The following is a 16,032-nucleotide window of genomic DNA, read 5'->3' on the forward strand; positions in this document are numbered from 1 at the left end:
ACTTGATGATGAAAATCTGTTTGACAGTGAGATGATGTGGGGTGAGGACTAAATCAGGAGGCAAGTAGCAGAAAAGTAGTTTTCAAAGCATTTGAAGTACTCTTTCTATCCTCATTTTGAACATTTATTTTGCTAAAAATGCACTATTTTGACACCTGATTTTATCATCTTTTTCGTTTTCCCATTTATCTGATGGTTTTATTAAATGGTTTGTATTACATCAGAGATGTTATTATTTGTTTACTTACTTATTTTTATGTTTATTTATTTTTGAGAGAGACAGACAGACAGAACTAGCGGAAGAGGGGTAGAGAGAGAGGGGGAGACACAGAATCTGAAGCAGGCTCCAGGCTCTGAGCTGTCAGCATAGAGCCTGACGCGGGGCTCAAACCCATGAATTGTGAGATCATGACCTGAGCTGAAGTTGGATGCTTGGCTGACTGAGCCACCTAGGCACCCCTCTTTTTTTCTTTTTTAATGTTTAATTTATTTTGTTAGAGCATGAGCAGGGGAGGAGCAGAAAGAGGAATGAGAGAGAGAGTCCCAAGTAGGCTCTGTGCTGTCAGTGCAGCGCCTGATGTTGGGCTTGATTCTGTGAACCATGAGATCATGACCTGACCTGAAATCAAGAGTTGGATACTTAATGGACTTAGCCACCCAGGCGCCCCAAACCTTTTATTTTGAAGCATGTTGGTAAATATACATCTGAACACATTTCACATTTTGTAGTCATTTAATTATGATTATTTGCATATACCTTGTCTTAAAAGTGATGGTTAATCTAACTGGAAATGACTGGAAACTAATTGTTTAAAGAGGTCTTTATTTTGCATTTTTCCTAAGCATCTAGATTATGGGGGTGATTACAAATCCATTTTAGGGCATATAATACTTTTAATTGTTTTTTAATGTTTATTTTCAGGGGTGGGGAGGAGGGAGCAGAAAGATGGAAAGAAAGAATCCCAAGTAGGCTCCACGCTCAGTGCAGAACCCTATGCTGGGCACATTCTTATGACCTTGAGATGAGATCATGACCTGAGCCAAAATCAAGAGTATTAGATGCTTAACTGACTGAGCTACCCAGGCACCCCAATGCTTTTTATTTTTAAAAGTCTTAACCACAACGTATAACCGTTCCTTCATCTTAATACTTGGAAGAAGTGGTTTCTGTTTTAAACGTTTTAATCTTTCTATTTTGAAAAGTAGCCTTCACCTAAATTAAAGATTCTTGCTCTGACCTTTGCTGAAGTCTTATAATCTCATGGATATAGTCTCCTAATGAATTTATAGCACTTCTCTCTTATTGCTGCCTTTGTGTGGAACATTAAAGCTGATTTTAATTTCATGAATACGAAGAAGTAGTTTTTTCTTGTTGAAAATTATGTTGCTTGAGAAGGAGGTACCTTCAGTACCGTTGAATTTTCTGAAGAACTGTAACTAACATGTACTTTACTTATTGCTGCAACTTATAAGTCTTTGAAATAGACTAAAAAATTGTTTTTACATGATTTTCTTACATGGGATCACTTACTTTATAACTGATCCTTTCTTATCATACAAGCCAGTTATTTATTTTTTATTAATGTACCTCCCCCACCACCTACCTATAGCTAAAATCTAATCAATTCTTTTTTCTTTCAACTTCTTTCTCAATCAAAATGTTAGACTTATACGAGCACTAGCAGCAACTCTATATCTGGATCGTTGAAGCGTTTGGAAGATACTGCGGCTCGATTTACAAATGCAAACTTCCAGGAAGTCTCTGCGCACACAACTAGTGGAAAAGATGTTTCAGAGGCTAGAGGGTCAGAGGGCAAAGGGAAGAAGTCTTCAGCTCACAGCTCAGGTCAAAGGGGAAGAAAGCCTGGTGGCCGAAACCCAGGAACGACTGTGTCAGCAGCTAGTCCTTTCCAGCAAGGTATTAATTATACAATTAATGATGTTTTAGTTCAACTACTTGTTCTTGCGATGATCAGTAGCAGTTAAGTTTTGTAAAATAATTTATTTTTTATTTATAACTAATGAATCATTGGAGATTATGAATAGTTGCTGTAGTGAGATTACGTAAGAGTAGTCTTCCTTGTTGAGATGTTTCTGGGACCTTTTATGTTATAACATGTGCTTCCAAAGCTGAATTGTAATTTTAATGTTTAAATAGATGTGGAATAAAGTTTAAGTTTGGGGAGAAAAAACAATAAAAGCTGGAGTTTTCCTTTCTGCTTTATAGCACAGTCTTTATTTTTAATAAATTGTTATCATTTACCTTTCCTAATTAAACACTAAAACAGTTAAAGCATATAGTTTTAGTAGTAACAAGGATTGGGTAATTCGTAGGGAATCTAAATAATTCCCAGTAAATAATAGTTATTGATTATTAATGCATTTATTATAAGGTTTGAGGTTTAAAGCAGAATTTTGTTAAGCTTACATATTTTTTGGTAAGGCTACTTTAACAAGATGCCCATATGATTTTGAATTTTAGTTTAACAAATTATTTTTCAGGATGTCTCAAAGAAATGCACAGGATATATTTATGCTGAAAAAATTATCTGTTATTTAACTAAAACTCAAATTAGCTCTATTCTGTGTGGTCATCCTATTTTATCAGAACAGAATAACGCAGCTAAACTTTACAATCCATTAACCCTATGTTTTGGGTTAGTCTTTAAAAACGTAATTTTTAATGTTTGTTTATTTTTGAGAGAGAGAGACTGAGTGTGAGCAGGGGAGGGGCAGAGAGAGAGGGAAAATCTGATGCAGGCTCCAGGCTTGAGCTGCCACACAGAGCCTGATGTGAGGCTTGAACCCATGAGCCGTGAGATCATGACCTGAGCTGAAGTCGGACACTAAACCGACTGAACCACTCAGGAACCCCTATTTTGTGTTAATTTTTAACTTGAACATAAACAATTTGAGAAATATAAATGTTAAAAACTGTTGAAGATAAATGTATTAGTAAAGTATACAGTACATGCCTCCTTCCTCGATTTTTTTTTTTGCCACCGAGGAATAAATGAGGGGGAAGTTGTCTTTCTCTTTAAGCTTTTGCTGTTAATAAAAATTTGAATATGAAGAGAGATTGCTAAATGCTGATCTTCTATTAAAAAGTTTATTCATATATTTTAAACCAAATTATTTTGGGCTTCAGAATTTTCAAGTCCTAAATTTTTTTATTTTTACCTTATATTGCAACAAAAATTAGATAAGTAGAAAAATAAATAAATTGCCAAATCTGCTGTTTTATTTTAATAAATTTACTTTATATTTGTTGTTATTTTTATGCCACTGTGGGAAATAAATACTAAAACCTTAATTATTTTTTAATGTAACTTTATTTACATTTTGAATGTGATATTAGCAGAATTCAGTTATCATTTCTATAATTAAGACCTTATTTTCCATTGTAAAAATTGCATTTTTGGTTTTTAATCTTTGGAGTACTAATCCATTTAGAAAAGAAATTCCTCATTTGCTTAAAGTTTACAATGTTGAAGAGTCTTTTCCTATTTTTGTTGAGACATGGTAGAATGTGTTATGTTTTCATATCTGAGGCAATTTTCAATAAAAGTTTTAAAAGTGGAAATTTAAAGATAGGGTATTTAAGATGCTTGCTTTATGGTTTTCATTGTGGGCAATATGTGAATTTTAGAAATTACATGTATTGCGTATACTAAATGTTTGAAAGTATTGCTACACTGGAGTGAGCTTTTAACACCAGCTGTAAAAACAAAAATGTGTGGAAAAAAGACAGATGGTGACAGATCAGAATGGATAATAAAGTACTTCTTTATAGTTGCTAATTAAGTGGCAAATTACAATTATCCTTAAATGATTGATGTGATGTAAATGGCTTCTTGATGTGTATGTTTTTCTATATAGACATAACTTGAAAATGCTCACGTAGGTACAAATAACTTTGTAAGTGAATAAAATGGATATTCTCTTCAAAGAGTTAAAATTTAGGCCGATGAATGTTCTTCCTTAATAAGCCATTTCAGAAGAGCTTAAAACTTAAAATTCAAAACCCTGAAACTTCAGTTAAAAAGGAATTATTGTGTGTGTGGGAAAATACTGTTGTAAATATTTAGGTGGATTTATGTGTGATGATTTTTAATGTGCTCTGTAATAAAATTTAACCATTAGCTTGAAATTTCCCTTCCATTCCGATGAAACACTTTATTTGAGCTTTTGCTTTTAATACATTAATTAAAATGTGATACAGTTCAAGTTGTATGAAACATAAGAGATGTGTGGTCACGACAGAGTCTGGCGAGCGTAGGGACAGTCCGGTGAATTGGTGTGTCGGACTGAACTACTGTTTCATCCCAGCCATTTAATTTTTTTACCAAGTAAATAAGAACCTTTATCTCACAATGGCATAGTGGGCTACTAATGTTCTTTAAAGAGTGAGAGAGAATAAGCAGTCGTGAAAGGGATTCATGAGGGTGCCTCTCCTATGATTTTACTTTTAGAAAAGCAATGGCAGAATGTTAGAGGCTGATTTCTTTATGTAGCTGCAGAGGAAATGGACTGGGAGAATGTAAGGTAGATAGATCAGGGTTCTGTGTGCTCATTATTATTTTATCAAATCTGTGTTTTGGTGGGGTAGGTTAACTTAATAATTATCCTAACACTGTCTTGAAGTTAAAACTCGGAACTTAAAATCTAAGCAACATCTTTTGGTTCTGGGTCTGTGTTGGAAACATTTAAATCAAACCTTCAGTAATTGAAAAAGAGGAAGTTCTCCCAGCCATTCAGGATATAGTAGTAGTCTCGTCAGACTGTCTGTGAGACTTTGCTGTGCTTCCGTCCTTCCTCCAGCACACACAGGTGTTTGGGGAAACATTGAGGAATGTTGCCATTCCTAAAAGGTAGGTTAAATAAAGCACATCTTTCATCCTGGTCATTGTAGAAGTAATAGCTTACAATTTAAGAGTTAATACTCAGTTTAATAACTATGAAGTGACAAGTATTTTTTAAAGAAGATTTTATAGGTAAACTTGATTTCATAATAATCTTTTTTAAACTCTACTTCGTTACATAGTGTTGTCCTAAGTTACATAGTTTTTTCTTCTCCATCTCTTTTTGATGATTGTATCATTTCTATTGCTCGTGGGAACTTTTGCATCCAATTTTTTTCTTTTCCTATCCCCCCCCCCTTTTTTTTTATTTTACTACAGGCAGTTTTTCAGGAACTCCAGGCAGTGTAAAATCATCTTCGGGAAGTTCAGTACAGTCTCCCCAGGATTTCTTGAGCTTTACAGACTCAGATCTGCGTAATGACAGTTATACTCACTCCCAGCAGTCATCATCAACCAAAGATGTACATAAAGGAGAGTCTGGAAGCCAGGAAGGGGGGGTGAATAGTTTTAGTTCCATAATGGGTCTCCCTTCGACCTCAGCTGTTATTTCACAGCCTAAAAGCTTTGAAAATTCACCTGGAGATTTGGGTAATTCCAGCCTTCCTACAGCAGGATATAAACGGGCTCAAACTTCTGGCATAGAAGAAGAAACTGTAAAGGAAAAGAAAAGAAAAGGAAATAAACAAAGTAAGCATGGGCCTGGTAGACCTAAAGGAAACAAAAATCAAGAGAATGTTTCTCATCTCTCAGTTTCTTCTGCCTCACCTACATCGTCGGTAGCCTCCGCGGCAGGAAGCGTGGCGAGCTCTAGTCTTCAGAAATCTCCCACATTGCTCAGGAACGGAAGTTTACACAGTCTTAGTGTTGGCTCCTCTCCAGTTGGTTCAGGTAGGGGTTTGCCCCTTGTTGTTTTTGTTTCTGTCTTTTTTACTTATTTGTCTCCCCCCCACCTTTCTTGTACCCCCAAAGGGAAATTAAGCTATTGTTAATAGTTTGAGTTGCTAAATGACATTCAGTTGGACAAGATGTTTGGCACTAATCTGATCATTTACTTAACTAAAAATAGGCTAAATAGTTTATTTACTGGTCGTTCAGTTCTTATGAAATACCTGGAATTAATTTCCCATTTTTGTTTTTGCTTTACCTGCATCGTATTTTAAAACCAACTCAGAATTCACAGTTGAGGGGTGAGCATTTTGCATAGTTTTGCACTTTGTGGTGCTGGGTGCTTGTTTTGGGGCTTCCGTTCTCTGCAGTGTAATTTGTTTTTATTTTCTCAGTTCCTCACACAAATTCTACTTGAAGGACTCCATGTGGAATATTTTTTAATCAGTAATAAATGATGTAAACATATGGATTTTTTAAGTCATATTTTATTTCAGGAGATAATCAGAAATGATTTATATTCATTTTGTTTTCAAGTATGTTTAACAGTTTTTACCATTAACTTTATTAAAGTATGAATGAATTTATATATGTTGTTACATCATTGGGATGCCTCTTTAACCTATACTTTGTATTATGAATATTTTCAGTTCTTAAAATTTTTAAGATTTGAGTAAGTGTTATAAACCTCATCTCTGTTTTGACTTTATTTAGATTTCTGATTGTAGAAATGAGAATTTGGCTAAAATAAGCTATTATGGATTTTATTTATCAGTGCTTGGTAGAGAGGATAGGTAGGAAATGGAATGGAAATAAATACAGTTTAAATGAAGAATGTTCATGTGTATTTTATAAATACAGACTTCTGGATTGTTTTTATAGTTGTGCATGCATTAATTTCAGTAGGTAAACATAAGGACCATTCTAAGGGAGTAAAGAGCGTAAGTAAAGGTCAGAAGTGAAAATTATTAACTATAAATACCATTTGTGCTAGGGTCTGTTAATGCTTTATGTTTATTATCTTGTTTCATTCCTACACAAGTTTTATGAAATATGGGCTATTTATTTCCCCCTTTTACAGCTGAAAATCTTGAGGCTTAGATAGGTAAAATAAGTTGCCCAAGATCACAACTGAGGAGTTCTTTCTCTTTCTGTGTTTCCTAGCCAGCTTCAGTGCCACAGTGGACCGGTTTGACAGGTTGTTTGTTTTTGAGGAATGAGTGGAAACTGTGACAGGATTGTTTCATTAGAAGCATCAGGGATGGGCTTAGAGCATGATTTCTCAATCTTGGCACGACCGACATTTCGGTTGGGACAATTCCTTAGTCTGAAGTTCTGTCCTGTGCATTGGTAGGGCATTTATCAGGACCTAGCCTCTACCCACGAGGTACCAAGAGCACCCAAAGCTCCCCTTCACCCTTCAGTAGTGGTGATCAAAAAATGATGGGAGGACGGTAGAAAATCTAAATCTATTTTAGAGGGGGAATAAAACAAATTGTAATGAGAAATAAATCCATTGAAAAAATTTAAAATGTATTGTGCATTTGAATGTACATTTTATTTATATGTTTTCTTTTAGACCAGAGGGCTTAGCAACTAGAATTAACCTCTAGTCACAACAAAATAAATTTAGACAAATTTACTCAGAAAAAATTGAGTGCATATTCATTGTTAGCAAGAGACACAGTAATCAGATGAATAACGTAGGAAATTAAGCCTGAATTTGCTTTTGTGAAGAGATCCTCACTGATTTCCTATACATAGAAACACAGTCTGAATATTATTACATTTTAAAAATTGCATTAATTCAGTTTGAATAGATACTGTTTGAAGTACACACCCTCAAATTAATGCAGTTACATCTTGATACACATCTCTGAAAAGATTTTCCCACCTGTTACAGATTTAGGGAGATTTTAGCCATGGGATATTGTGTTCTTTTCACAATAACTACTCCCCAAGGGCAATGTTTGTTGAATATCTTTAGCAGAAAAGCATGAATTTGTGTCCCTTTTACTTCACCATTAGGTAAAGAAATTTAGGGAGAAACTCCCATAAATACTACTTCATTAAAGTAAATGACATAAATTTAAGACTTGGCAAGATTTTTTTTTTCCCTTAAAATTGTGTTTAAAAACAAATCTGGAGATTTTATGTTTTGTTAAAGTTAAGGCTATATGGACTAAGATTATTTAAAACGATTTTGAGATAATGTGTTCTTAATATACATTTTAATAAAAGTTTTATGACTATTTCAGAACATACCCTTAGAATATACCCTTTATTGATAAACTTAGTACTAAAAAGTCTATTCTTACTTAGAAGAAACTGGCTAAATGCCATGGATATTTAGGAATTACACCCTCTAAATCATAAGTTAAGAATTGCTAACTGCTTTTGAAACGTAATATATACTACACACTTTTTTTTTAATTTGTTTTTCAATGCTTATTTTTTTGAGAAAGAGAGAGACGGAGCGCGAGGGGAGGGAGGGGCACAGAGAGAGGGAGACTGAATCCAAACCAGGCGCCAAGCTCTAAGCTGTCAGCATAGAGCCCAACGTGGGGCTCAAACTCATGAACCTTGAGATCATGACCTGAGCCGAAGTTGGGCTGCCTAACTGACAGCCTGCCACCCAGGCGCCCCCTACACATTGTCCTAAGCACTTGATAGGTGTTGAGTGTTCTCACTCGTTGTAAAGAGGAAGCAATCCTCAGCGCAGTGTGGTGGAACCGTGCATGCATTTTCTGTGATTTGAGAGATCCTCGATTATAATAGGGTTGTTTGCCGATGAGGGTCTAAAACCACACTAGTACATAACGTCAGTCGTACTTTAAGCAGTGGCATCAGTGAGAAAATTTGAGCCAATAATTTCATTTGCAAAGTTGAATGTCCTACTAATAGGAAAATATTAAATTTTCTTTGAGCTAATTTTAGATTGAGAAGTTAGTAGTTTTGTAATTTTAGAACTGGGAAACTTTTTCTCATAAATAAGTAGGAAGGAGAAATGTATACTGTATACTGTGTTTATCAAGAATTGTTTTTGCCTTTTCAAAAGATGTTTGCTGTCATGACAAGTTGATAATTGAGTAACGAGGGAGGTGACCTTTGTAAGCACTTGTTGGCTGTGATGCTAGACTATAACGTGCACTATGTAATCCTAGCTTCATGAGGTGAGGGCGTCTGCTGTCACGTTCATCAGTCTCCTCACTGTTGGCACAGTGCTTTGTATATAATAAACTGTAAACATCTTTTTTTCTCTTTTCAACGAATGAATACTGTTTAGTAATTACTGAAACCACATCATGTGGTTAGCAGTACCCTGTGTGGTTTTTAACTTGACTTGCAAGGTTTATAGCCAGGGTGCAAGTGAAATTACTTATAAAGCTTATAATGTGGTATTACAGGCCAGTTTAGGATGTGTTAATTAAGTTGGAAAAGGCCATCAAGAAGTTGAGATTTGAATTATACGTTGGAGAGGGCAGGGAAAGGCCAACAAGGTTATCAGAAAAGAAAGTAAAGTTGTATTTGAGGAATAAACTTACTAGAAATGAGAAACTTGTGTTTGTGGGATAGTTGGAGGTATTGTTGACCAAGTAGGGCAGGATGGTTCTGGAAAGTTGAATGTCAGGCCGAAGAACTCAGACGTACAGGCTGGTCGTAGAGTAGCCATCCTGGACTGACTTCTGGCAACTTACTGTTGAAAGAATTTCACTGACAGAAAGAAATACATCAGCTTGAAGTAATATTAATATCTTATATTTGAGAGCACCTAACAGTTTCTAAGAACTCTTAATCACTGTCTTATTTGTTCCTAAGAACAACCTTGTGAAATAGGGTAGCTACTATCATTGTATTTTCTCTGGTTTTACCACAGGTCGGACACACAGCAGAAGTGGAATCAGATCCTTATAATGTGATTGTCTTAAAATTGTTAGAAGCATTGACTTAATAGTAATCAAAGTTTTATCATGACATATTCAAATTATAGTGGCATGTAGGTAGAAAGATATTTGTTCTAGGAACCCCAGATCCTGTCAGAATAGAAACCCAGAAAATACCTTTAAACTCTTGGTCTGATAAAGGGTTTGGATTATAATAACTTGAAGTGCATCTTGATAAGTGATTTACTGTTATAGTTACTTGTACAAAATGGGAAATCAGTGTGTTGTTTTAAGTGGCTACTGAAGGTTGTAAGTTTGGGTGTATAAATTATGTTAAGCTTTTAATAGAATTTTTTCTCTATGTATTCTTTTGAGATCTTAGGCAAGTAGGGCTTTTGAAACATTGAAAATTAGTACAGCATTTGGAAAAGTTGACATGTTGTATTTGTCCTGTTTTCCCTATTTATCTCAACTACATTATGAGAGTTTATGATTCACTAAAGTGAAAGTCAACATTTTTTCTTTATGAAAATCAACATCTTGTTATTTTCTTTGAGAAAATTCTGGTTTAGCGTTAACTTATTTTCTTCAGGCATCTTTCCAAAGTTTCCCTGTTATTTATTTTATTCTTGAATTCTTATTTATTTATTTTTAAAGTTTATTTATTTTTAGAGAGAGTGAGAGCAGAAGTGGGGGGCAGGTGGGGAGCTAGAGAGAGAAAGAGAGAGAGAATTCCAAGCAGGCTCCACACTGTCCAATGCAGGGCTCGAACTTATGAACAGTGAGATCATGACCTGAGCCAAAACCAAGGGTTGGACATTTAACTGAACTAGCCACCCAGGTGTCCCTCCCTGTTTTTTAAAAAATCTAGTCTATAGTTCCTTAATATAATGCTGCCATGTCTTTCCAAGTTAAGATACTTGACATCTGTTTCAGTGATGGACTTCTTTAGTGGTGATAAATGCTATAAAAGGAGATTCTAGGAAGGCAGTTGTTTGATTCTGACCTTGAGTACCTAGTCATGAAGTCTTAAAGATTTCATGGAGATAAGCTATTAATATGAATAGATACTTCAAGAGAAGGTTGTTCTGACTTCAGAAAAGTGAAGGTTATGAAAGTTTAACTTGAGCCCATGTAACTGTGAATGGGTTCTTGTTAAATATATGCTCATTTATGGTGTATCTACGTTGGTTAATAAAATGAGGAGTCTTTTCCTGGTAAAATATTTTAATTAGGAATAGTCTGATTTTGTAAACAAATAAGAGAATCAAAGACACAAATAATCTAATAAGCTCACAAGAGAAGAGTTACTAAATTATAGGCCCAGGAGTAGATACAGTTATTGAAGATACTTTAAACCCATCTTAATGACTCAGGTTATGGTTTTATATATATTGATTATGTTGGGTCATAAATGAAAATCATATAGGATATTGGATGCTGCTAAGACCAGAATATATGTTGAAACTTACTTCTTCAGAAAATTCTCTGATTTTTGTTTTCATCTTTGATGATTTAAAAATTTGCTGGCCCTGTACCATGTATGTCTTTCTGCAAAAGTATCAGATCAAAGGCCAGAATAGCCATATTCTGTTTTTTTCTCACTGAGAAAATCCTTCTGGTAATAATCCTTTCTTTTTCTGCACCATTCAGACAACTACCATTTCTCTGTAATGTTCCATTTCAATCTTCCCAGTAACTCTCTTTTTTTTTTAAATCTCACTTGAATTTGTTAATTCGCATTCAAGATGGCAAATTCTTCCACCATGTCTCAGTTTTTCAGTATCATCTGGAAAGGACTTACACTAAAGTCATTTAAGATTTGTTTTTTTTTAACAGTAGCTAATGCGAAGTTTTTTTCTTTTAAATATTAAAATGATTAAAAGTGAGTGCTGGCTTCCCTCTGCCTTGCTTTGTCTTTCTTATTTCAAGTTATTTGGAGGGTGCTCATGATTGGACTTGATTTCTGAGATATGCATATAGGTAGATGGGTGAGTGAGGGTTGCCTAGAAGACTCCGTTGTACCTATGATTCCTAGAAGTCATGTTTTTGGTTTAATAATATCCAGCGAATTTCCAGATATTCTTCCTTAAAGAAAACTAGACCAACTGTGCTAGCCACAAAGGAATACCTGATGTTTCTTTGGTTAGCAGACCAAGTCCTTAGAGTCACAGACTTAGTCCTGTGTCAGTTATTTTTTCCTTTGGAAATTTAATTTTCATTTTCTTAGCGGCTTTTGCTTTTAGCAGTGTTTTATTGCCTCATGTTGTCTTCTGCTTGTTCTCTTCCTTTGGGTGGAACAAAGGAATAAGTGATGGCTTATTCATTCATTTCTTATCGTCATCAAAAACGAAAGGCACAAGAAAGTAAGCTGAGTGTAGTTTAACAAGTTTTATATTGTTATATATGTCAGATTTCTGCTCATATATAAACTAATTTTTGTACTGGAATTGTAATTTCTAATTGACCACAGAATTCAGATGTTTTTGATAAATTGTTGTCATCTAATGAATTATATAAAACACATTAGTTTATCACATTTCTAACTATACTCCCTTTTATAGTGAATCTATTTTTTCTTAGGCACTTGTTTCACAGATTAATTTGTAAGCCCTTAGGTCTTTTCCCTTAAAAACAGAAATTCAGTGTTTATTTATCTTAGGAAGGGAGGGAGGGGGAAGGGGCAGAGAGCGAAGGAGAAGGAGACTCAGAATCTGAAGCAGGCTCCAGGCTGTGAGCTGCCTGCACAGAACCGGATGTGGAGCTTGAACCCACAAACTGCGAGACCATGACCTTAGCCCAAGTCAGCTGCCTAACCGACTGAGCCACCCAGATGCCCCTTTTCCCCACCCTTTGTACACACATTTCCACACTATCCCGCCAAGATTTGCGAGAATTCCATCACCTCATCACATGGCAGATCCTGGCTTATAATCTCCATTCCCGCAGTTCCGTTTGCTCTTCTCAGCTAGATTTTTAGGTGAATGTTTCCTTGTTTTTCTGGCCAAGTTTCTTTTTCTACCCTTGAGTCACTGGCAACTTCTCCTGATTCCTTTCTCCTCCCTCCCCACAGAAATTTCCATGCAGTATCGACATGATGGAGCTTGTCCAACAACTAGTAAGTTGTCGAACTGGGTTGGTAACCCAGGCTTTTTGACTTCTACTTCAGTGATTTTTGTCTGTTATACTATGCCACCTCTGAACCTCTACATTTTAATTTTCTGCAGTGCAGTTGGTTCTTAACTGAACAGATTTTTTTTTCTCCTACAGAGATAACTTGCTGCTTGTCCTGTGGTCAGGATTCATTTTAGTTCAATTGTGACCAAATTTTAATTATTGTTGGCTTTTAATGTGGTATTTCTTGTGACTTCTGTTCCCTATTGAAGTAATATTTTTAGAATTTGGTTCCCACTAATCTTGATGTTAATATAATTTTTTAATATTTGTATGTTGGCATTAGCATTCTTGCTTTGACTTCTATATGTGTCGAGACTATTATACTGAAGTCTAGGAAATGAGAATTTTTGATCAGGTTCAATGATAAAATGAAGTTTTTCTTTATAATAAATACTGGTAGAATTTGTTGTGGTAGATTTACCTTTAACAGAATTGAATCCTACAGATACTTTTAGCAAGAAAGACATTATATAGACTATTAAATGTCTTTTTAAAAGTAATTTTACATATGTATTTATTATTAAGAAAATTTGTCACCATTATGACAGTATATCTAACATATTAAATGTATTAGGTGGTAGATTGGCAAATGAAACGCAATATTTAGAAATTTATACCATATAAAAACTGAGCCAAGCTTATGGTTTTAATGATTCAAACAATGATAAATGTACTTATTGAGATTTTATTATACTGACTCAGTCTGTGCCTATGTATTTCTTTTGTGTGTTTGAGAATGATCTTAACCTGAAGTCCTTTTTTCCTTACTTAAAAGCTTTCTCAGAGTTGCTGAATGCAATACACAATGGTAAGTTTTATTAGAATCTTCTCTAGTGGTTCATTTATCACAAAGGTTGCCTTCTATTGAGAATCCCAGTTGAAAGCTTGCATGTTCCATTGATATGATGAAACCCAGCTCTGCAGTGAGGCAATTGTTCAGCCTCTTAGCGAGAACTTTCTGTAGATTGCCTCCAGGAGAATGCTAGGTCAATGTGGTTCATCAGTGTAGCTTTTATTGTCTCTTTGGAAGGCAAAATGATAATAGTGTTGTTCTAACTTTATGAAAGTCTTTTTTCCTATTTTTGTAAATAGTTTTTCTAGCTCTCTGGTGGCGGTGCAGTCAGTAAGTGGTACCTAGGTCAAGATTAGCTGCTTCTTCCACAACTTCAAATGTGAATTTTGTTTTTGGGATTTAGAAAAATTAATGTGTAGAATACTTTTAGTGGGTTGCCCTACATTTTATATGCTGAATAAATGGAAGAAAGCCTTTTAATGCTCTCTCATTTGGAACCAGGTTTTTCTAGGGGAGTTGCATCTTCTGCAGAGTTGGGTTCTATGATCAGGATATGAGGCAAATGCTAGCTTTTTTCAATATTGTGATGTAATTATAATGAAAGTCATGTTTGCAGTAATGTTTGAGCATTTCTTCAGTTTTGAAGAAAATTTAGTGTTCAAAAAACCTCTTTTGAATCTAGTATCCTCTTTGTTGATTGTTTTCAATTACTAACTGACCTACCTTATCTGTATCTGTTCAAGATCGTTTATGTGATTCAAGTGGTTTTTGAGCATGTTTTTATTAACTGTATGAAACCTTGGGCATTTTGATAGTTTAGTTTAATTTGCAAGTCACTTTGTGTTGTGATTATATTGTCAGATGTGTACAAATCTGTAGCTAGCAAGGGACCACTGGCATGATGAACAGCCATAGCCACTTGAGTTGGCTCGGAGGGTGGGGGTGGCCAGGACAGGACACCCATTTTACAAATGACCATTTTATTAATGAGTACATTTATTTATCATTCTTGCTTCCCGGTGTAACCTGGAACTGCAGTCTCAGATAGTGAACTCTCCAGATAACATGGAACTCTTGAACTTTAGGGATCTAGAGGAAAAAGGAATTGGAAGCGTTCCTGAAAATAAACTAAATATGTTACCATTCTTTGGTAGGGAAGCATAAAATTAAAAGAGGGTTAACATCTTTTTCAGTTTGCATAGTTAAGTTTAGCTCTCTAATTTTGGTATATTAGAATTTTTTCTAATTTAATTCTAACATTTTTCTAATATTTCTAATATTAGGATATTTATTAGATATTTTGTAGAATAAATATTTCTGATATTTTTCAGACATACTGGAAGTTTGAAAGGCGTATACTTGGAATAATAAGAAAGGAGATTTTGTGGGTAGCAATTGTGAATGAATTGTCACATAAATCCTTTGCCATTATTAGCCAGCAGAGTATTGGAATATGTCAATTTAATGGGACAGTTGTTATGTTTTTCTCTATAGGTGAATGGAATTAATGTCCTGGGATTAATAGAATGAACGCAGATTTTCCTTAAAATTGTGTGTTTTTTATAAGATTGTATTTGAGAGAGAACACTGTGGTAGTGTAGTCAGATACTTATGTATTCTTAGTCACATATTTTTAAAACATGAAGTAAATAATGGAGTTTTATATCTTCCTTTATTTTGTATCTAGAAGTTTGTACCTCTTGACCTCCTTCACCCCTTCTGCCTCCTCTCCTCCTTCCATTTCCCTGGGCAACCACTGGTCTGTTCTCTATATTCATGAGCTTGGAGTATTTTGGGTTTTGTTTTGTTTTAGATTCCATATTTGAGATCATACAGTATTTATCTTTTTCTTTTCTGTCTGACTTACTTCACTTGGCATACTGCCATCAAGGTCCATTCACTTTGTCACACATGGCAAAATTTTGTTCATTTTTATAGCTAAGTAATACTCTGTTGTATGTATGTAATAGCACATTTTCATCACTGTTTACTCATTGATGGACATTAGGTTGTTTCCATGTCTTGGCTATTATAAATAAAGTTGCAGTGAACATGGGGTGTAAATATTTTCTCAGATTAGTGTTTTCGTTTTCTTTGGATAAATATCCAGAAGTGGAATCACTGGCTCATATGTTCAACTTCTAATTTTTTGAAGAACTTCGAACTTTTCATAGTGGCTGCACCATTTTACGTCCCTACCAGCACTACACAGGGGCTCCCTTTTCTCCGCATCCTATTATTTCTTGGCTTCTTGATAATAGCCAGTCTGACAGATGTGAGGCGATAGCTCGGTGTGATTTTGATTTGCATTTCCCTGATGATTAGTGATGTTAAACACTTTTCATGTGTCTTTTGGCCATCTGTACATTGTCTTTGGAAAAATATCCATGAAAAATCAGATAATTTTTTTTTGTTTTTTGTTTTTTTTGGG

At 34.9% G+C, this 16,032-nt stretch overlaps 1 protein-coding gene across 13 annotated transcripts in view; it reads left to right on the forward strand.

Annotated features, from left to right (window-relative positions):
* Positions 1–16,032, forward strand: part of MLLT10 (MLLT10 histone lysine methyltransferase DOT1L cofactor) — a 235,419-nt gene that overhangs the window by 156,427 nt on the left and 62,960 nt on the right. For 9 of the 13 annotated variants that reach the window (XR_003914122.1, XM_029953345.1, XM_029953343.1 and 6 more), the window contains 4 exons: positions 1,666–1,918; positions 5,181–5,750; positions 12,705–12,749; positions 13,584–13,616. Coding sequence is in view for 12 of the 13 variants with exons in the window: in XM_029953345.1 (XP_029809205.1) it covers positions 1,666–1,918; positions 5,181–5,750; positions 12,705–12,749; positions 13,584–13,616 (901 nt within the window). In the remaining variant the exon portion in view is untranslated. The remainder of the gene's footprint in view (positions 1–1,665; positions 1,919–5,180; positions 5,751–12,704; positions 12,750–13,583; positions 13,617–16,032) is intronic. The other 4 variants (XM_029953352.1, XM_029953346.1, XM_029953354.1 and 1 more) reach the window with 4 other exon arrangements.

This window comes from Suricata suricatta, chromosome 10 (genome assembly GCF_006229205.1).
Source record: "Suricata suricatta isolate VVHF042 chromosome 10, meerkat_22Aug2017_6uvM2_HiC, whole genome shotgun sequence".
Taxonomy (NCBI): domain Eukaryota; kingdom Metazoa; phylum Chordata; class Mammalia; order Carnivora; family Herpestidae; genus Suricata; species Suricata suricatta.